Below are 21,221 nucleotides of genomic sequence, written 5' to 3'. Positions count from 1 at the left end.
CTAACTTACCCTTACCTCTTTTGCTGCTATGTTTCTTTTAGGCCCTCAAAGGCCTCTTGCGATATGTCGAACCAATCCGAAGAAAAGTTTAAACTATCCTGGCGCTGGCTGTCGGGGAGGGGGGCTGCAGTTAGTTAACACCTCCCTGCACCTTCAGCTGTGTGTGTATTTGCAGAACGGGGAGGGGGCGCGGGGCAGCGTTAGCCCGCCGGAGGAGGACTGTGTGATGTTTGAGTGTTTGGTTTTGGGCTCTGCTGTCTGCGCAGCGCACAGAGTCCCCTTTGTACCCGCGGCTCTCCACACTCTGCCCCTGGGTGGACACTCACTGGAGGGCCGTCCTGCTTCACCGGCACCCACATCCTCACGCCATCACCGGAGAAGCATGGTCCGCCCCGAGGTGCTCCTGGTGCTCACCCTGTCGGGAATCCTGGTGCCCGCGGTGCTGACAGGTAAATACCCCAATAATGCGAAGTACTTCTGCGCTTGAGGCTAACGCCATTTGACGCAGTTTCCTAACTCAGCGTCACTCATTTCTTCGGCCTCGGGGAGAAAGGGTGCGTCTTTCCTGTGGACGTTCGAACCGGGAGCGCGCGGGGTGTTCACACACCTGGAGAGCCAATGGGAAAGCCCCCTCTTACGTCCAGTGCGCACAGTGAGTGACGCACAGAACTATGGTATCTTAGAAGTGATAACATCTAAACAGAGTTTAGTATTGGGACTTCCAGGTTGTGCACCGTTGGCGTGAAAGTTTTAGTAATAGAGTTTAGCGCTAAGGGAAGAAATCACTTGTTTTATTGGAAAACAATGTAGAAGTTTTGTATAGAGCGAACCAGGCCCACTGGGCATCGAAGCGCTTTACAATACAATTTTAGCAGAAAACATCCGACACATAGTTACATAGGTCAGATTGTGTACATATGATGGAAAGTTTTATAGTCATAAAATGCATAATCTGAGTAAAGGACGGAAACGTCATCAAATCATGTAACCAGCCGTCAACGGTCTTGCTGTATGTCAGTTTCCTAATGTACTAGCACGGGCAGCGCCTAGATGTGAGTCAGCTCGAAGAGGCGCTCTAAAAAAAGCAAGCGTTTGCAATGCAGTAGGTCTTGCATTTGTGAGAATTAGAGCTATTGGCGTTGTAAATTGTAATGTTTTTTTACCTATGTGTTTTGTTTCGGTGTGAAGTGGATGTTTGTGGTATGGAATGGAATTATGAGGGTTGTATTGGAATTGTTATATGTGGAATTGTGTGGTGCGCAGTGTATTTGTGTAGTGGAATTATGTGGCATGGTGAATAGATAGTGGTGAGAGCTGCAGAGAATACATAGAAAGGTAGAATAAGAGGTATATTTAGTTTGTGTTGGAAGTGGTTATTGAACTTGAGGAGGAGCAGAAAAAGTGTGCGAGAAGGAGAGAAAGAAGTGGAGAGCAGGCCACAGTTGCATAAAGGGAGAGGATTTGTGTACGCAGAAGATAGCCTGACAAGCGGAGGAGAGCGTGGGTTCAAGGGACGGAAAGTTTGAAAATTTACAGGATAGAAACTGCTTGAAGACCTGAAGTTAACCACATGAGAGAGGCGGGAATAGTGCGAGAGAGATGGGTGAGAAAGAGTAGGAGAGAGAGACAGAGTTAGAGTTACATAGTCGAAGGGGCATCTGGAGGAGGGAGGTGAGAGGTGTACTAGTGCTCAGTGTGAGATGTACAGGAAGATAGCCTGTGTGAGTAGGCAGTATAGAGGAGACAGGTAGTGTGATGGAGGGATGAGAGACTGCAAGTGGTATTGCAAGATGAGTGTGTTGTGGGAGAGAGAGAGAGATGAGAGGGGAAGTGGGTATGTGGGGAGAGATGACAATGTTGGTAGAAGTGCAAGGGAGAGAGATGCTTTGTATTGGAATTGTTTGTTGTTGAATCGTGTGGCCTGGAATTGTGTGGCCTGGTATTTTGTGGGTAGTAATTAAATCATATTAAGTGTATTGGAATTATGTACAATGAGAATGTGTGTTATGAAGTTAACTATGTGGAATTATGTGGAATGGTATTTTGTGTTGTGTAGTGGCATGTTATGGAGCTGATTTATGTTGTGTTACATTTTTTGGCATGATCTGGAAATATGTGGTGTGTATTAGAGGTATGTGGTGTGTTGTGTATTTGAAATATGTGGTTAGGTCTGGAATTATGTGGTGTGTATTTAAAATGTGTGGAATTGAATTGTGTGCTGTGAAATTGTGTGGCGTTTAGTGAAATTGTGTTAATTTGAATTGTGTCATGGTGTGTAGTGCATTTGTGTGTATTGTTGGTATGTGGTATATATTGCATTTATGTGGGCTGTATTTATGTTGTATTGAGTAGAGTGTAATTATGTGTAGTGTAATTATGGGATGCTTAGTGTTATGTGGGGTGTAATTATGTTATGTGGTGCAGAATTGTGTGGCATTGATTTGTGTGGTGTGTGGAATTATGTGGCATGGCTTATATTGGTATTACGTGGAATGGCGTTTAGTATTATTATGAGGAGAAGGAGAAAAGAAAGAAAAGAGTTATGGCAGTAGAACATGAAAAATAAAGTGAGAAAGGAGGAAATGAAGAAAGGAGAGAAAATATGTAGGATAGAAACAAAAAACATTGGAAATACGATTGTGAGGAGAGGATGAAAGGAGGGACTGCAAGAAAGGAGGGAAAGAAAGTATAGAAAGGAAGACGGAGAAAGAAGAGCCATCTAGAAAGTAAGAAGTGATTTGCCCAAAATCACAGGATGTTAAGCCGATGGGGATACTTGAACCTGGTTCCCCAGCTCCAAGTTTGGCAACTGTAGCCATTACGCCACCACCTCTCCCATGTTGGCACATAAATATAAAGTCGTTTTTAAATGTTCACAAACTATCGCCCAAAAACATAATAAAATAAATATGAGGCAGAATAAGAAGTTACACTATTTACATCCAACCCTCTGTCCTTTGCGGTAACTGCGGTCCAATCAATATAATAGCCGGTTTCAAACAACCCCTCTGTCCTGGCAAGTAATTGGAAATAATTCAATATAACAGCGTGTTTGTTACAGGGGTGGCTTCAGGAGAAAAAGGTACTGAAATAAAACATCAGAGTAAAGCTAACAAATAGGCCAAAAGTGCTTCTCTTGTGTAATATATCTTCAGAAAAGGCTCAGAAAAGGACATTTTTAGAACATTGTGTTGCTATTTGGCATCACAGTTCTGCTGCTTATTACCGTGCAGGGTAAAAAAGATAAGCTTGAAATCCAGCAAAAGGCCTATAACATATCTTTAATTAGTTATGCGAGGGAGATGATATTAAATATGTGTGACATTGTGTCATTTAATATATGAAAATGAAAAGTAGTTCACGCTTGCAGTTTTATCATTAATAAATATATTTCATTGACTAGTGTCTTAGCCCATCTTGTGTCTCAAAATCTTCATACAGCTTTACTTAGCATTGGAAATATTGCATTCAATGTGTTTGAAATGTACTTTTTTTTATTGTTGAAGGAAACACAATCATAACATAACATTTGTATTTGTAAAGCGCACATTCATTCACCCACTCGTATCTTACTGAATAACAGATGTTTATTGTTACGTATGTCAATGGTACTCATTTTATTGACCTCAGAAGTATGAAAGGCTGGGCGCACCTGCTGGGATTCGAACTTGTGACCATGAGATCGAATACAAGCCCCTTCAGTGGCTGCATTACTCCACTAAGCTACCAGACCCGACACCTCCAGATCCCTTGTTGTTTTACCTTTACCAACAATTATCATGTCATTCATTCTGTATCCAATGGTACGTTTTAACATAAATTTTCGCTTTCAAAGAGGGTTGCTTTCACCAGGGCCGGCTCTAGGCATGTGCAAGCTGTGCACCTGCACAGGGCCACCAAACCCCAGGGGCCACCACGCCAATATATATCCTTAATATATTAATCCTCTGAGGATGGATACATATTTGCGTGGTGGCCCCTGGCAGGGATTTGGCGGCCTCCGGCTCTGTTCCACTTCTAAACTCCCTGACCCCCTCCCCTCTTTACTGACCTGCGCGCTCCGCCCCGCCCGGACCGCCTCTTCCGGGCCCCCTACCTATGCTCCCTGCCCAGGGCCACCATGAGCCTAGAGCCGGCCCTGCTTTCACCTTTTTTAAACACAACTACAAAGTATTCAACCCTTTACTCCAGACTCAGTGTTGCCAGCTTCTCACTTTAAATAAAAAATAAAAAAAAGTATGAATGCATCCCAATCAGCTTCCGTGATGAGTATAACTAAAAGGATTAAAAGTACTCCTTTAACCTCCGAAGCCATCTGCAGTAAGTTATTTACCTCTAAACAACAACAATATAATGACCAAGAGTCTAAAGTAAAGTGAGAACGTTAAATACTTTGTAGCTGTGTTGAGAAAGGAGACAGCTAGGCTCCAGTAAGAGAAAATTAGTAGCTCTAAACAGCGCGATGGTTGATGTGACGGGCATATGTGGATATTGTTGGTATGCAAATATAAAGTGATTCCCCCAAATCTATGTATGGGAACCTTTACTCAAAGTTTGTAAACTACTTATAAATTGATACTTGTATAGCGCACTACTCACCCGCAAGGGTCTCAAGGCGCTTGTACGAATACTGCTGTGGAACCCAGCCTGGCTTTCCCTGTGAGGCGTCCACTCCTGGGCACCCCCAAGGTGGAGGCCAGGCATCCTTAGCATTGTGGGGGCCGTTGTGGAGATTAAGCAAGCTATTGCCCAGAGTTGCAGAGTGGGACTCCATGATTGGAATAGGCACTGAGGCGAGAATTATCAGGTCTGTGGAATTTTGACCCCAAGACCCGCCGAGGTGGGGAATTGAACCCTGGTCCCGGGCCAGACCTCTGCATCAGGGTCTGCCGCTCTAACCATTGAGCCACACTTCTCCACCTACTACTTCAAACTATATCTTAACAGACTCCGTTTGGTAAGTAAAACACATCCCAAATAAATTAAATAAAAAGCCACATTATTCAAGCAACAAATACCCCGATGACAGACGAAACTAAAAGGGATTGCTGAACACAAATACACTAATGAACACGCTTCACTCCTCGATGCTTGGGGAAAAGCCCTGCTTGCATCGAGATACAAGAACGCATCCTCTGGAATAAAATAAGGTCATATTTCGCCCTCCTCACTCAGGAGACTTCACATCATGTTCTCTGACACCTTATTCTCAGAACCCCCACGCCCGCCTTCATGTCCTCGCATTTGCATAGTATGGTCTTTGCATTTAGATAGCTCTTACTACCTCTGACGGGACTCCTGTAGACCAAAAGCACATGCTGAATGTCTTAGCTGTGCTTTTGCTAACATGCAGTTTATGGAATGCATAAAGCTGCTGCATCATGCAGAAGAGATAACATGTAGCGAACCTACAGTTGGCTAAAGACAGGGCAAGTATATTTCGCCATTTAAAAAAACATGAGTGAGTGTAGTTTAGACAAAGAGAAAATCTTATTGCCATTAATGGACTGGAAGGTGGGGTGGCATGATTTAATGGGGTAGCTACCATATTAAAGAATCTAGACTGGGACGGTGTTTCACAAACAAAGTACTCATTTGCAAAAACATTTCAAAACGTTTGTTTTCTGACAAGTTTCCTGCCAGCTGTCCTCCATATGCACGTATTATAGTCTATGCATTTGTGCTACATGTCCCATTGCACCACTAAGAGGCTTCTGCAACTAATGCATGCTCGGGAGCTGCTACACCCGTGCTCCCCTTACTCCTCAGGGTGTAAGGCGCCAGCAGCAGGTACCACAGCACCCGCTCAGTGCTCTGCGTCACGGGCCTCCTTGGGCCATGCACCCATAGAGCTCCTCCAGGAAGCTCAATGGCACAGAGGTCCGCAACACTAGCAGCTGCACCAGGGCATCCTGCATCAGAGAGAGGGCCCCGGCCGGGCAAGAACCTGCTCGGCGATGGGCCCTGCACCATTACTGCACGGCATCATTGGCTCCATGTCAACTGGGGTTACGTAGGCATCAATGCAGGTGACAAGAGCAGCTTTCACTCCGCCTACTCAGGTGTCATACTGAATCACTTAATCTCCCCGCCTTGTGTAACTTAACTGGTGCTCATGTTAAGCACTCCAATACCTACGGGTCGAGTTCGCACTGTATAAAAAAAAAATCTGCTAAGAACTAACAGGTCTTTTACCGGTCTGGTTTGACAGTGTCTGCTGACATTCCAATGAAGAGGCGGGCCATAGAGTGATATTCATACGACCCTTGTGAAGTCAGTGTTACAGCAAACAAATGATGGACGGAATGCTGACAATGCAAACATTCTCCCCCGGTCAAAAGACCTGGGTTAAATCCATTGTTCTTTTGCCCACTACGCCACCCCAGTTTGGACCCAGCCATATGCAAATCCGTCTTGACCCTGTGCCCCATGGGAACAGTCCAGACCGAACTGCCAGACCAGGTCCTCCCTGTACCGGAAACAAGAATCCTGGGACCGGTTTGGGGTGATGGGGGCTGAAAGCCCAAAACCGGTCCTAGGATGCTTGTTTCCAGTCCAGGGAGGACCTGGCCTGGCAGTTCGGGCTGGACTGTTCCCATGGGGCACAGGGTCAAGACTGATTTGCATATGGCTGGGTCCAAACTGGAATGGCATGGTGAGCAAAAAAACAATGTATTTAGGCCCAGATCTCTGTACGGGGGTGAATGTATGACATTGTTCTGCATTCTGTCGATCAATTGTTTTTTTGCATTTGTTACCCCAAGCGGGACGGGTATGCACAGACGTGGGTCCCGTGCTCTCCATGACACTGGAGTCAAGCTATTCTGGCTGATGAGGGCTGAAAGCCAGAAACCGGTCCTAGGATGCTTGTTTCCAGTCCAGGGAGGACCTTGCCTGGACAGTTTCAGACATATGCCTGCTATTCCACTTAATGAAATGTCCCATTACTTCTACTAACAAGGCCCAAGAGACCTTTGAAGTTAGATCATCAGTGGCTCTGAAGACCTCTGTTCAGCCCTCTCTATCTTTGTGTGAAGATCTGTCAAACCCTTTTGCTGTAATGGACAGACATAGTGATGGTATGTAGAAAGAAGCCACCTTTGTCCCCCTTCTTCCTCCACAGATCATAGGCAACTTTGATCTTGAGAACTTTTTAACTAAGTTGAACCTTTGCCTTTATCAGAGTATGAATTGCATCCTTCTAGTCTGTGTTTCTGTTCATTGCATGGCCTATGTTCAGCTATGATACATTTAATGATACCTAACACTTGTAATCCTCCCTTGCCACATTTTAATGCTTTAACTTTTTTTTCTATGATTGTTCAAGGCAGGAAATATGTTGCTGTAACACCATTATTCAAAATGTCAACTCCAGATCCTGTGCATCCACCCACTTTTTCGGCTCATTTCATAGCTGCACTTTCCTGCTAAATTGCTTGGATGCGGTCTTATATCTTGTATCTTGGATCTGTACTACTATGCCTCCTGCAAGGTCTTAGTATCAAGCGTAGGACTTCTCCACGTGAGGTATAGACAAGATGGTGCCCAGTGGCTAAGCGCTCATGTTGAAACCTGGAGACCTATGTGCTAATCTCGTTGTAGGCACTTGCCCAGAACTAAACAATTTTTTCAGCAAATGACCTGATCAAGCTGTGTCTCAAATTGTAGACATCTGTTATATGATATAAGCAGGCATTATAAAAAACATTGTAATGTAAAATCCCACTTTTTGTATGCAAACCATCTCTCAGTGCCCACCATTGATTTGATGCGCTCCATTTCTCCCCCCAACAGGTAAGTGCTGGATAGCTATCATTACATAAAACATACTTTGATTAGCCTAGATGGAGGGCATCAATGTCAAAGTCCTGATTCATTTCCATCTGTCTGTTGCTTCGGGCACTCACGTTCATCTACTTCTGAAAGAAAACTTGAGCAATTGCGGTGTCTGAGGTTAACTTTGAACGCTTTCTTACACAGCAAGTGGTCCATTTCAGTGCAATCGCAAACTTGTGTGGCTCAGCATTGTTGCCTTATGGTTACTTTGGTACAATAAAGCAAAGAAAGCTGGACATAAATTTGACAGAGATAAAGTCCAACTTAATGTAAGGAAGGGCCACTTGTCTGATATTCTTTAGCCTTTACGATTAACTGATGCTCACCTGAATGACAACCACCACAGTTTCGCTTTTAGGAGTTTTCTGAAATACAAGAGGCTGGGTTCTGCCATCAGCTTAGGGTACATATTATTCAATAGTGCCAGACTTTGTTATTTAAAGGATCAGCCTTTATGTTTATTTTTGATGCCTATTGGTTTAATCAAGTTTCCATTGGTTGATCACAGGGAACTGACCTGAAGATAGTGTGGTGTCCAAGTCTTTACTCAGTACACTTTGTGTATTGCGTAAAGAATCTAGGGGCATATTATCAAGACAGGAGATAAAATTATCGCCGCTTTATAGGCAGAAAACTGCAGATAAAGCGGCGATAATGGGCTTGATAATATGCTCTATGGAATTCCAATCGAAGCCCATGTTAGATGTCTTCACATCTTACATGAGCTTCGCTTAGAATTCCATAGAGCATATTATCGAGCCCATTATCGTCGCTTTATCAGCAGTTTTCTGCCGATAAAGCGGCGATAATTTTATCTCCTGTCTTGATAATATGCCCCCTAGACTTCAGGCACTAACTCTACCAGGAGCCAACGGGTTGACTTCACGGCCCCTTTAATTTATTCTAGTTTCTGAAGATTGAAGCACGGTCTAGTTGTTTTATTTTGCCATCTTTGCAGTTTGGAAATCATCTTATTGGGAATAGCAGCTTGGACCATTTTTCCTTCACCTTTATCTTCAGCATCTCTCAACGTTGCTTCACAACCTTGCTCCACACTTTCAATATCCGCTTCTTTACAGTGACACCTAGATCCTTCTCTTTGTACTCCTGCTTCTGGGTCAATGTTTACTGGGTTTTGCTTCTTGCCTGTCTATTGCTGGAGGCAAGATGTACACCAATGTTATTAAATTGATGTCCTCTTTGGTATACATACATCAAGCCACTGTCAGTGGCATGGCATACTGTCACTATCACAGAGGGAAAACATCTTACTTAGACTCTAAACTATCACTGGAGACCATACAAGATGGTTAAAGGCAGCTGTTTCTTGTCCACCTGACCAGTTGCAGTCTTTCTGTTTTTTTCTATTGATTTATTATTGAACGCCAAGCATTTGATCCCAGTGAGTATGTTGTCACCGAGCTATCTGCAGTAACATTGACACAATGATCACTCTTCTTGTATAAATGTCCAGGTGTGCTCTTACAAAGGAGAGGTGCCCGGACTGTGAACCATCTACCGCCTTTCCTGGCTTCCTTAATTTACAGATAATCAATTAACTGTCTCTTCTGGGAAGAATAGTGTTTAAATAGGTTTATTTTTAGTATTTTCTGTTATTAAAGCATCAGTGATTTATTAACACTCGTGTTTTGTTTTGTTAACACACAATGTCTTAACCTTTAGTCCTGCTAAGTGGTAAGTCGCAAACTGCCAATTGTATTTTGGCCCTGCTGCCAATCAGTGGTTAAATATGAGGGGACTCGTAGATGGGCACTGTTTCCAAAATCCAAACAGGAATTTTTATGAAAAGGACAAAAAATGGACAAGTGTCTGAGGCAGTACACCTGGAAAAAATATTAGGCCTGGGATTTAGGATGCGGGTTGCGTCCATACGGATGTTGATGTTTATCGCCATTTCTGAAGAATACGTATTTAGCTTGGATATTTTTTTCTGAAGGTATTACGAAAGAATGCCACAGATTACCTATATGAACTTTTTTCCCAGACGGCGAGTTGGATCCAGAGAATAATTTACAAGAGTCTTCACTAGTGCCAGGTGGTGCTCAGCGACCTCATGCTTTGAGCGGGAAGACTTGAAAGAATGTCAGTCTGTATTTATGCTGTCACTGGTGACATTAGTTTCAACATGTTTTTCTGCACCCTACACTGTCTAAGGATGCAGTAGGCAGAGCAAATGAAAATATCCGTAGCAAAAAAAATCCTCAAAAGGGGAGGTAGTTGGACAGCAAGGAATCTGTGGTAAGTGTCACATCAACCATATAGAAGAGCACTGAAGATAAGTACTTCTTGTTCTTCTAATGGATATTCGCCCCTGTAGATTCCTAGTATGATCTGCTTGCAGAGCAACACTGACTGAGGAGTCTTGAGTGTACTGCTTTTTATACTAAGTTAATCAGAAAGACTGCCCTGGCAGATTGGGATTGCGTTCTATCCTGTTCATCGGGGTAATTATGCTGTCCCTAGGAATGTAATGAGGTCCACATAGCTTTCTGACACATGAACCCCAAAGTAAACTCAAGGTAGTCGCTTTCACTCACACAACCTGAGCACAGAAGCCATTTGGTGGATTCCTTCCCTACCAATTCATAACAGTGCTTGATACTCAAGGGGATCTACCTAGAATTGACTTACTTAAGCACAGCTTTATTAATGGAGAAGTTTACAAAGGCAATAGATTGTCACCTACACAGAAACTAGAAGATCTGTGAATTTAGTGACGCAATGCCCATCCACGATGAAGCCTATTTAGATGCTTCTCTACCTTTGATAGTTGAGGTGCAAGAAAAGATGCTAGCAAAGAAATGACTTGTAATAAATGAAACTCTGAGATGACATTAGGCTGGGATGTCAATTTGATTCACAGTCAATTCATCTTTGGGAAAGACCTTAAGGGAGGTGAGAGGCCAAACGAACCTCCCAAAGTCTACCCATCGGGTTGAGGTGAGAGCAACTAAAACAGCCATCTTCTGCATTAAAATCTTCAATAGACAAATATGTAGGGGCTCGAACAGAGACGTACTAAAGGATATCAAAAGAAGAGTGGTATGAAATCAGGGGCACTGATACTGGAATCTTTCGAAACAATTTATCACCACAGGTAACTTGAAGAGTTGCTCTTAACTAATCATGGGAGAAAATACAAGTGTAAATGGCCACCAAGAAGGCTTTGACAATGCATTTTACATTCAAGCTCTTTCCTGTCAAGGACACCATAAATTGAACTCTGACTATAAAGGATCTAAAAAATGCTCTTCACAGTGAACAAAATTTGCCACCTACAAAAGTAAGGGGCCCTCAAAGAGCTGCACCTGGCAAATAAGTAGACATCGAGGACCTCTGCTAGCAAATCAGATGTCACCAGCGTTCGTCTCTCCAGTTCAAGGCAAGAAGATGCAATGAGGCTACACCCAGATGCAGCATCTGGCCTTTGCACTGAAACTGAGTGTTAGTGAGAGAGGGTGCTGTCAGGGAGGTTTATAACTCTACTGCAGGTGGTTTGGGTTCTCTGCGTGAAGGGCCTAATCTGGAGCAATGAAGATGTCATGAGCATGGTGCTGTCTTAAATTCTGAATGAACCCCTGAGTCAGTGAAATCTTAGGGAATGCTTAATGGAGACTGAAAGAACAATCCACCCAAAAGGTATCCCCTGCAGAGTAGTGAGGGGTGTTAATGGTGTTAATGGTGAGGGGTGTGATAGTGATGGTGGTGGTATGGTGATGATGCTATTTCTCTCTGTGCAATTTGATGTTCCCAAAAGGACAATTACTCGCTCCATGTTATTCAGTGTGTACATGGAGCTCCTACCAATTTAATTCGCCTAAAAGGCAATGCCCTTCATCAATATGCCAACAATGCTCTGGTCTCAAAGTATCAACAACTAGATATGTCTAAGGTCTTCGTACTTGTCCGAACATCATTGAAGTCGACTGCGGAAATGAAACCCTTCCTCCTTCTAAACAGTTTTTAGTCCGCGATCCAGATCCCTCATCCTTTATTATATCTATAAACCTGGCAACCTGCTTAATAGTCCCCAACGATATACCCTTAGGCCACTAAACTGTACTCCTTACAGGTGTGCCTGATTGTCCAAAAGTAAGAGGACGGTTGAGTGCATCTTTCCCACAAGTTAATTGACTTCAGAGTCAGTTTTGTGATTACGTCTCCCCACCTAAACAACTGATAAACATATCACTATTGTAACCTGTATCACTGATGTACTGCTGGTTTTGTGTTGTTTCACTAAAACGATTTATAGAAAAATAAAAGAAAGTCTACCCACCTAAGCAAACTGACTTACCTTGACACTAAACTTAACTTCACTTGCGGCACCCACACCAATTCTGTGAGTCCTTGGCCAGGCCAGACATTATGTAAGCCCACAAAGAATGCTGGAGGAAAAAGACCTTCTCACACACTGCTTTTCAGTAAGAGTTTGAAGAGACTCGCATTGTCATCACCCTTACACATATCATTCACTGTCACTTACTGCTCCTTCCAGTTGGATCCCACCCTTTGTGGCATTTTTTAATGTTGGACGACATTAAGGCCCCCATCTTCAGCTTTTACTTTTATTTTAGCACAAGTGGTCTTTGCCCTGAGGAAACCTAGTTTGAAAGAGACCTTTATTAGGAGTTTCCTAGAATTTGGTGCAAGAACACTGGGGGCCTTTGATCTCCAATGGAGCTTGTGTTCCAGTAGTAAATTCCAGGTCTTGTCCTCCCAGAATGGGGTATAACCAGCCAATCCAGGAATACCTGCCCCATTTCTGCTGGGTTTTCTCTAATTGTGGGGACTAATCATTAGTTTTTTTTCTGCCTGCTCAGAGCAGATTGAAGTTGTCTGCAGGAGGGCTGGTGGTGACCTGGAGATCAGGGCAGGCTTACCTGACCTGCCTTTCCATACTTACCTTCTCATTTTATCCCTCCCCCCTACCCCTCACCGCTCAGTACTTTGCTTCTCTACACTCTCACCTCTCTAGCTGTCTCCTTTAACCTCTCTCTGCCTCTAGCTCTCTCCATCTCACCTCACTTTCTACCTTAACTCTCTCGCTCTACCTCTCTGCCCCCTATACATCAACCACTCCCTTTATGCAAATGTGCTACTTTCTGTCTACAGCCCTCTATACATTTCTACCGTTCCACCCCACTGCAAAATCCTGCCCACCACTCTACCTCTATTTCTCTCCCTACACTTTTCTCCTTCTTTGTGCCTCCCTCTCAGTATGCTTGTACGTGTCATTACCTTGCATCTCAGCCCAGTCTGTCCACCTCCATTCTATCTCTGCCTCCCCACCTCTCTTCCGTCTCCACTTCCCTACCTCTCTTGCATCTCTGCTTCCCTACCTCTCTTCTATATCGGCTTCCCTACCTTTCTTCTATCTCTGCCGTCCTACCTCTCGCCTGTCTCTGCCTCCCTACCTCTCTTCTCTCTCTGCCTGCCTTCCGCTCTTCTATCTCTGCCTCCCTGCCTCTCTTCTGTCTCTGCCTCCCTGCCTTTCTTCTGTCTCTGCCTCCCTACCTCTCTTCTCTCTTTGCCTCCCTTCCGCTCTTCTATCTCTGCCTCCCTGCCTCTCTTCTGTCTCTGCCTTTCTTCTGTCTCTGCCTCCCTACCTCTCTTCTCTTTCTGCCTCCCTTCCGCTCTTCTATCTCTGCCTCCCTGCCTCTCTTCTGTCTCTGCCTCCCTGCCTCTCTTCTGTCTCTGCCTCCCTGCCTTTCTTCTGTCTCTGCCTCCCTACCTCTCTTCTCTCTGTGCCTCCCTTCCGCTCTTCTATCTCTGCCTCCCTGCCTCTCTTCTGTCTCTGCCTCCCTGCCTCCCCACCTCTCTTCCGTCTCTGCTTCCCTACCTCTCTTGCATCTCTGCTTCCCTACCTCTCTTCTATATCGGCTTCCCTACCTTTCTTCTATCTCTGCTGCCCTACCTCTCGCCTGTCTCTGCCTCCCTACCTCTCTTCTCTCTCTGCCTCCCTTCCGCTCTTCTATCTCTGCCTCCCTGCCTCTCTTCTGTCTCTGCCTCCCTGCCTTTCTTCTGTCTCTGCCTCCCTACCTCTCTTCTCTCTCTGCCTCCCTTCCGCTCTTCTATCTCTGCCTCCCTGCCTCTCTTCTGTCTCTGCCTCCCTGCCTCTCTTCTGTCTCTGCCTCCCTGCCTTTCTTCTGTCTCTGCCTCCCTACCTCTCTTCTCTCTCTGCCTCCCTTCCGCTCTTCTATCTCTGCCTCCCTGCCTCTCTTCTGTCTCTGCCTCCCTGCCTTTCTTCTGTCTCTGCCTCCCTACCTCTCTTCTCTCCCTGCCTCCCTTCCGCTCTTCTATCTATGCCTCCCTGCCTCTCTTCTGTCTCTGCCTCCCTGCCTTTCTTCTGTCTCTGCCTCCCTACCTTTCTTCTATTTCTGCCTCATTTCCTCTCTTCAATCTCTGCCTCTCTTCTGTCTCTGCCTCTGCCTCCCTGCCTTTCTTCTCTCTCTGCCTCCCTTCCGCTCTTCTATCTCTCCCGCCCTGCCTCTCTTTTGTCTCTGCCTTCCTGCCTCCCCACCTCTCTTCCGTCTCCGCTTCCCTACCTCTCTTGCATCTCTGCTTCCCTACATCTCTTCTATATCGGCTTCCCTACCTTTCTTCTATCTCTGCTGCCCTACCTCTCGCCTGTCTCTGCCTCAATACCTCTCTGCTCTCTCTGCCTCCCTTCCGCTCTTCTATCTATGCCTCCCTGCCTCTCTTCTGTCTCTGCCTCCCTGCCTTTCTTCTGTCTCTGCCTCCCTACCCTTCTTCTATTTCTGCCTCACTTCCTCTCTTCAATCTCTGCCTCTCTTCTGTCTCTGCCTCCCTACCTTTCTTCTCTCTCTGCCTCCCTTCCGCTCTTCTATCTCTCCCGCCCTGCCTCTCTTTTGTCTCTGCCTTCCTGCCTCCCCACCTCTCTTCCGTCTCCGCTTCCCTACCTCTCTTGCATCTCTGCTTCCCTACCTCTCTTCTATATCGGCTTCCCTACCTTTCTTCTATCTCTGCTGCCCTACCTCTCGCCTGTCTCTGCCTCCCTACCTCTCTTCTCTCTCTGCCTCCCTTCCGCTCTTCTATCTCTGCCTCCCTGCCTCTCTTCTGTCTCTGCCTCCCTGCCTTTCTTCTGTCTCTGCCTCCCTACCTCTCTTCTCTCTCTGCCTCCCTTCTGCTCTTCTATCTCTGCCTCCCTGCCTCTCTTCTGTCTCTGCCTCCCTGCCTTTCTTCTGTCTCTGCCTCCCTACCTCTCTTATTTCTCTGCCTCCCTTCCGCTCTTCTATCTCTGCCTCCCTGCCTCTCTTCTGTCTCTGCCTCCCTGCCTTTCTTCTGTCTCTGCCTCCCTACCTCTCTTCTCTCTCTGCTTCCCTTCCGCTCTTCTATCTCTGCCTCCCTGCCTCTCTTCTGTCTCTGCCTCCCTGCCTTTCTTCTGTCTCTGCCTCCCTACCTTTCTTCTATCTCTGCCTCACTTCCTCTCTTCAATCTCTGCCTCTCTTCTGTCTCTGCCTCCCTACCTCTCGTCTGTCTCTGCCTCCCAACCTCTCTTCTGTCTCTGCCTCTCTGGCCCTCTACTTCACCTTTTCCCCTCTGCAGCTCTGCAACCATGTCTTGCAGCCTTCTTCTTTCTCTCAGTCCAGAGTCAGAGGTCACTGTCCAGCCAGAGATGTACACACATAGAAAGAGCAAAGGAGGGACAGTAGGAAATTCAAAAAATGATCAGATTTCACCTGATGCTGTGGTGGAAATTCTCAGATAACTGATTTTCACTACTGCATTGTGAATGCCAGTTGTGAATGGATAATCCGGCAAGTAAAACTGACATTTCAAGCCCCATATGTGTATTTTTGGACTCTGAATTCTATGTAAAATTGTGTTGTGAGACAAAGAAAAATTAAACTCAAGTGCAGTTAGAAGTTTCTTTATCAGTTCTTGTTCAGGCTTTTGATTGGTACTATTTAGTTGCCGTAAGCCAATCAATGTGTCTGTTGTTGCATGTCCCAGTTCATGAAAGGTTAATGTATTGCAATTGCATTTATATTGCGCTTACTACCCCTGACGATGCGTCTAAGTGCTTTTTCATAAAGGTATCATTCAGAATTGTCCTGCATCATGAGGGCTTGATTTAGATGAAAATGGGTATTACATTCAAAGTTGTTCTTGATCAGGGGACCCCAAAATATTTCTCTGCCGGGCTACCAGCATTTCTTAAGATTACCCTGGTTTGATTTCACACTTATTAATGAAGTGCCAGTGGCGGCTCCTCCGCTATGGTGGAGGAACATCACCCCACTAGAAAAGTAAAATGGTAATAACGCCAGGTTATCATCATTTTATTTTTCCCTAGCGGGTATCCAGGTGCGGGTGCTGGGCTGCGCTGCCCAAAGAGCAGGGGAGGAGTGGTAGGCACTCCTCAAGGGCGCATAACTGCTTGGCCGGCCGGCTCGGCCGGCCAATCAGTGATGTGCACTGTGCATGACCCTTACCAGGCTGCAATGCACAGCCTGGTGAGGAACATGCCCAGGCCCCCAGCCCCCATCTGAGTGCCGATCCACGGCGCTCAGACCAATCATGATGCTGCTATTGTGATTGGCTAGAGGACTCTGGAAGCCTGGGTACTTCCTGTTCCTGCCGTCGTGGAAGAAGAACGGAGGAGAGGCGGCCTCCTGCAAGGTAAGTTTATTTTTTTAAAATGTTCTCCTCTTTTCTTTTTTAACCCTGCCCCCCACCTCCCTTCTATACTCCATGGCCGCCCACCACTGATGCGCGGTAGAAGCTGCTACTGTGTAGTGCTATTGTTGTTCTGATCTAAGCACAAGGCAGTGTGTATTTATGTAGAATATGCTTTTTTGCATTGTATTATGTCACATACAGAAACGTAAACATTATTTGGAACACCTGAATAGCACAGGTGACCATTCCATGGATTCTAGCGGTTATTTCTTTTTCAGAACGGGATGATTTTTTCAGTTTTCCTGTGTGCAGGTTGCCCCACTCTCGTTAAAAACCTTCAAACATGTCTTGCACAAGATTGGGTGTGTATACTTACAGAATGGTATAATCCAGTCGGTTTTCAAAATGTCCCACAAATATGCCAACAATCAAAACTAAAAAACACTAGGGCCCTCATTAGGATGTCAGACCAGCTTATGTCCGCCCGACACCACTGCGGAATTGGGACTGTCGACTGCTGGACGGCGTTCCCGACCGCATTATCAGGATGCAACCACACATGGTACGGTCGCACACTCCCATTTCTCTATGGGAGCTTATTGCGGCAGTAAATCGGCTGCAGCACAAGCTACCATAGACAAATTGATGTTTTAGTTTAACCCTGCACCACGTACCAGGGCCTGCCACGTGGTGGAGGGATTAACAGGGGGGCAACATAGGTGCCCACCAGACCTCCAACCGGAGGCGGCTGTGGCAAGGGACCCCTGCTAGGGTACCCCAAAGTCACTTTCTGATAGGCTTTTCATGTTGGAAAGCCCAGCATGAAAAGTCTGTTGGAAATCGACATCATAATCCCCATGGCGCAAACACTGTACAGAAGGGATTTTTAGTGGCCTCTGATTAGCCGACAGGCTCCTTGAGCCCGTCGGAAGCCAGTCTGTCAGACCGGACAGTTGCAAATCCGACAGCCTTTATCGTAATAAGGCTGATGGATTTGAAACCAATGATGATGTAAGTAGGTCGGAGGCTTTCCAATTTACATCATAATCGGGCCCTATATGTCCATTTGTCTCATGCCTACTTATTGGAGATAGTGAAAAAGGGGATGATGGACGGAGTGTTGAACATTGCAAGCACTCATGCCCAGTAAACTGATCTGGGTTTAATCCATCATCATTCTTTAGCTCACTCTGCCACCCCAGTTCAGACATGGCCATATGCAAATCAGCCTGACCCTGTGACTCATGGGAACAGCTCAACCCCAACTGCCAAGCCATGTCTTCCCTGGACTGGAAACAAGCATCCCGGGACCGGTTTCTGGCTGATCAGCCGCCATCAGCCAAGTTAGCTTGAATCCAGTGGCAAAGTGAGCAAGGGACCAACGTCTGGGCATACCCTGCCAACTTAGGGTGAACAAAGCAAAGCCAAAGGGGATGGTATATGGAGTGTTGAACATTACAAGCACTCACCCCCAGTCAACTGATCTGGGTTTATTCCATCATCATTCTTTAGCTCACTCTGCCACCCCAGTTCAGACATGGCGATATGCAAATCAGCCTGACCCTGTGCCTCATGGGAGCAGTCCAGCCTGAACTGCCAAGCCATTAATTCCCTGGACCGGAAACAAGCGTCCTGAGACTGGTTTCTGGCTAATCAGCCATCATCAGCCAGGCTAGCTTGAATCCAGTGGCAAAGTGAGCAAGGGACCCACATCTGGGAATACCCTGCCAATTTAGGGTGAACAAAGCAAAAGCAAAGGGAATGAGTTGGATTAAACCCAGATTAGTTGACTGGGGGGTGAGTGCTTGCAATGTTCAACACTCCGTCCATCATCCCCTTTGGTTTTGCTCCCCACTTATTGGAGATATCCACACTCCGTCCATGGCCGGACAGGATTCCAAATGAGCTCTGGCAAAAATGTTCACAATAGTCACACATTTCTGGCTGCTGCAAATATAGTGGGTGATCATTGCAGGCCACTTCAGAAATGCCAGAGAGGCAGAAAAGGCCTGTCCAGTCCCGCTGCCACCTGCCCTATCCCTTTGGTCAAAGAACACATTCCTAGTCAAATAAGCAGTGGAGATTTGTAATGTGGGCCAAAACAGGCACATATTTTCAAAACTCCTGCAACATCCTTTTGAAATCCTCGTAGGTATTCTATTAAATAGGTATAACACAAAAAAACAAAAACAGGGGGGTCTACCAGCTTAGTTATGTGACTGCACTGTCAATCCGAGTTAACAGAATCTTGGGGTGGATAAGTCACATCAAGACAGCTTATTTCAAAACAAGGTGAACACTATATGTATGGGAAAGACCAACATGGTACAGATCATTCATACATCGTTGACAAATCCAAAACAATTAGCAAAGGGTTACCATCAAATTGACTCAATGATCAGTCCTATCATATGGCCAAACCCCGGTGCAAATCAGGCTAGTCCCCTGATCATTGGGACTTCAAGCGTCGCACCATTGGTTGCTGGTCAAGGATTTGGTCCACCCATACAAACAGACCAACAATGATGGCTGATCTTTGATGGTAAAGTGAGAAACCGTGCAACAGAAAAAATAGTGACTTTAAAATAGGATGGAGTGTCCTCCTATTTCTAACTTTATTCTACGGACGAACCACACCTCCTAATTAAAAACATAGAACAGTGCAAAAAAGGACAGTCAACAAATATCTGTCTAATAACGGGCCAACATGTTTCTGCGTAGCGGGTATTTTATCCCATATCATTCGTCAGGGCCTCTGTTCTTACAATAGTTGCACTAAGTAGTGATGAAACAAAAGAAACACCACCATGACCAAAGTGAAAAAGTAGGATGTAAAAGGGTTGAGTACAATACAACCTGTACCAACCAATGACATTATCCCTCCATGTCAGATAGGAAATACGAATTCTACGGAGGAAAATTCATAGTCATTATAAACTTACTATGTCAATCACCTATACAATGTGTTTCACCAAAAACAGTTTCAAAGAAAATATTGTATTTATGCTCACCCTTCATGGTAGGGAAATGAACCTCACCTCACCTGGACCTAGCTCAGGTTTTACGAGGCCCCGCACTACATAAATATAAGAGGTAAAACAGAAGTAGAGCACAATGGCATAATAGAGCATAATTACACGGTCTATTCCAGTGCCCAACATTCCTGTCCATTAGATCCCCTTACATCTAAGGACCAACATGTGAGGTGACTCTAGTAACTGAACTATGTGTGCCCAGCCCCTTAGACTCCCAGGTTTACCTTCCAACACAAATATATCCTCATAGAGGTTAATTATCTATTCATAGTGGGACTACTACTGAGTTGCAGACTCTAACAACACCATTCTTTCTGGCTGTGTTATCCATACTGAGCTTCCTGTGGCTTCTCATACAATGAATCAGCTATAGACTCACCTATCTGTCGGTACCTCAAATCTCACATCTGAGTCTTGGGGGAGGCACCGACCTGTAGATGGTCTCTCCTTAAATAATTAACTCGGGGTTTGTTGGTATTGTAACCCTCCGCCTCACTTATCAGAATAGCAACAATAAATGGCAGTTCTTTACTCTCAAGAGCGATTATTTTGCAATCCCCAGTGCTTATCTCTGCTGAATTGGTAGCAAATAACCAGAAAGCTTTATTATTAACCCCGTTTGTTGTAAGGTTAAAAGCGCACTACTTTACACTCGAAATCTCGCGGGAATTCGCGCTCTAAACTACAGCATGAGGTCATCAGCCCCATTTTGGTAGTTCATTAGGTGATATTATACAGTGATGATCGAGGGTCTATTACAGCTTCCGGTCGTTCAACTAGCTCCGATCGATGGCAGTGATACAATCAACGTGACCAATAATGTGATGCACTCGGTATTTGCGCTGGGTGTGTTGCGCAACCACTCGCATTAGGGACAGCGCTTTCCCAAGTACAAGGGACTTTGTCTCGTGTCGAGATCTCGTGAGATCTCTTATACTCTGAACTACACAATGCCCTCATGTCGGCCATTGTGGTAGTTTAATTATAAATGACGCTTCTAGTAATGTTTAGCAACCCAGCTCTGTGGCTCACAGTCTTACAAATACGGTATTTGAACCCATAGGGTTTTAGGCATTGCTAAATATTTACATCCTTAGTACAAATGCCCACTCAATATGTATCCCCACAGCAAAGGGCACCAAATAAAGAGAGGGGCATCCTCTTGTAAAACCTGGTGGTACAGAATCCACTATCCTTAGATGTAAGGGGATCTAATGGACTGGAATATTGGGCACTGGAATAGACTGTGTAATTATGCTCTATGGGTGCTCTACTTCTGTTTTACCTCTTATATTTATGTAGTGCGGGGCCTCGTAGAACCTGAGCAAGGTCCAGGTGAGGTGAGGTTCATTTCCCTACCATGAAGGGTGAGCATAAATACAATATTTTCTTTGAAACTGTTTTTGTTGAAACACATTGTATAGGTGATTGACATAGTAAGTTTATAATGACTATGCATTTTCCTCCATAGAATTCGTATTTCCTATCTGACATGGAGGGTTAATGTCATTGGTTGGTACAGGTTGTATCGTACTCAACCCTTTTACATCCTACTTTTTCACTTTGGTGGTGGTGGTGTTTCTTTTGTTTCATCACTACTTAGTGCAACTATTGTAAGAACAGAGGCCCTGACGAATGCCATGGGATAAAATACCCACTAGGCAGAAACATGTTGGCCCGTTA

At 45.2% G+C, this 21,221-nt stretch overlaps 1 protein-coding gene across 2 annotated transcripts in view; it reads left to right on the top strand.

The window, feature by feature from the left end:
- Positions 1-221: 221 nt before the first annotated feature.
- SNORC (secondary ossification center associated regulator of chondrocyte maturation) overlaps positions 222-21,221 on the top strand; it is a 306,721-nt gene continuing 285,721 nt past the window's right edge. Inside the window, exon 1 of one of the 2 annotated variants that reach the window (XM_086951148.1) lies at positions 222-449. In XM_086951148.1, the coding sequence (XP_086807274.1) occupies positions 227-449 (223 nt within the window). In that variant the 5' untranslated portion in view covers positions 222-226. The remainder of the gene's footprint in view (positions 450-21,221) is intronic. The other variant, XM_086951149.1, reaches the window with a different exon arrangement.

The sequence above is a fragment of the Lissotriton vulgaris genome, unplaced genomic scaffold (assembly GCF_964263255.1).
Source record: "Lissotriton vulgaris unplaced genomic scaffold, aLisVul1.2 SCAFFOLD_682, whole genome shotgun sequence".
NCBI classification, from domain to species: Eukaryota; Metazoa; Chordata; class Amphibia; order Caudata; family Salamandridae; genus Lissotriton; species Lissotriton vulgaris.
This window is presented reverse-complemented; position numbering and strand designations above follow the sequence as displayed.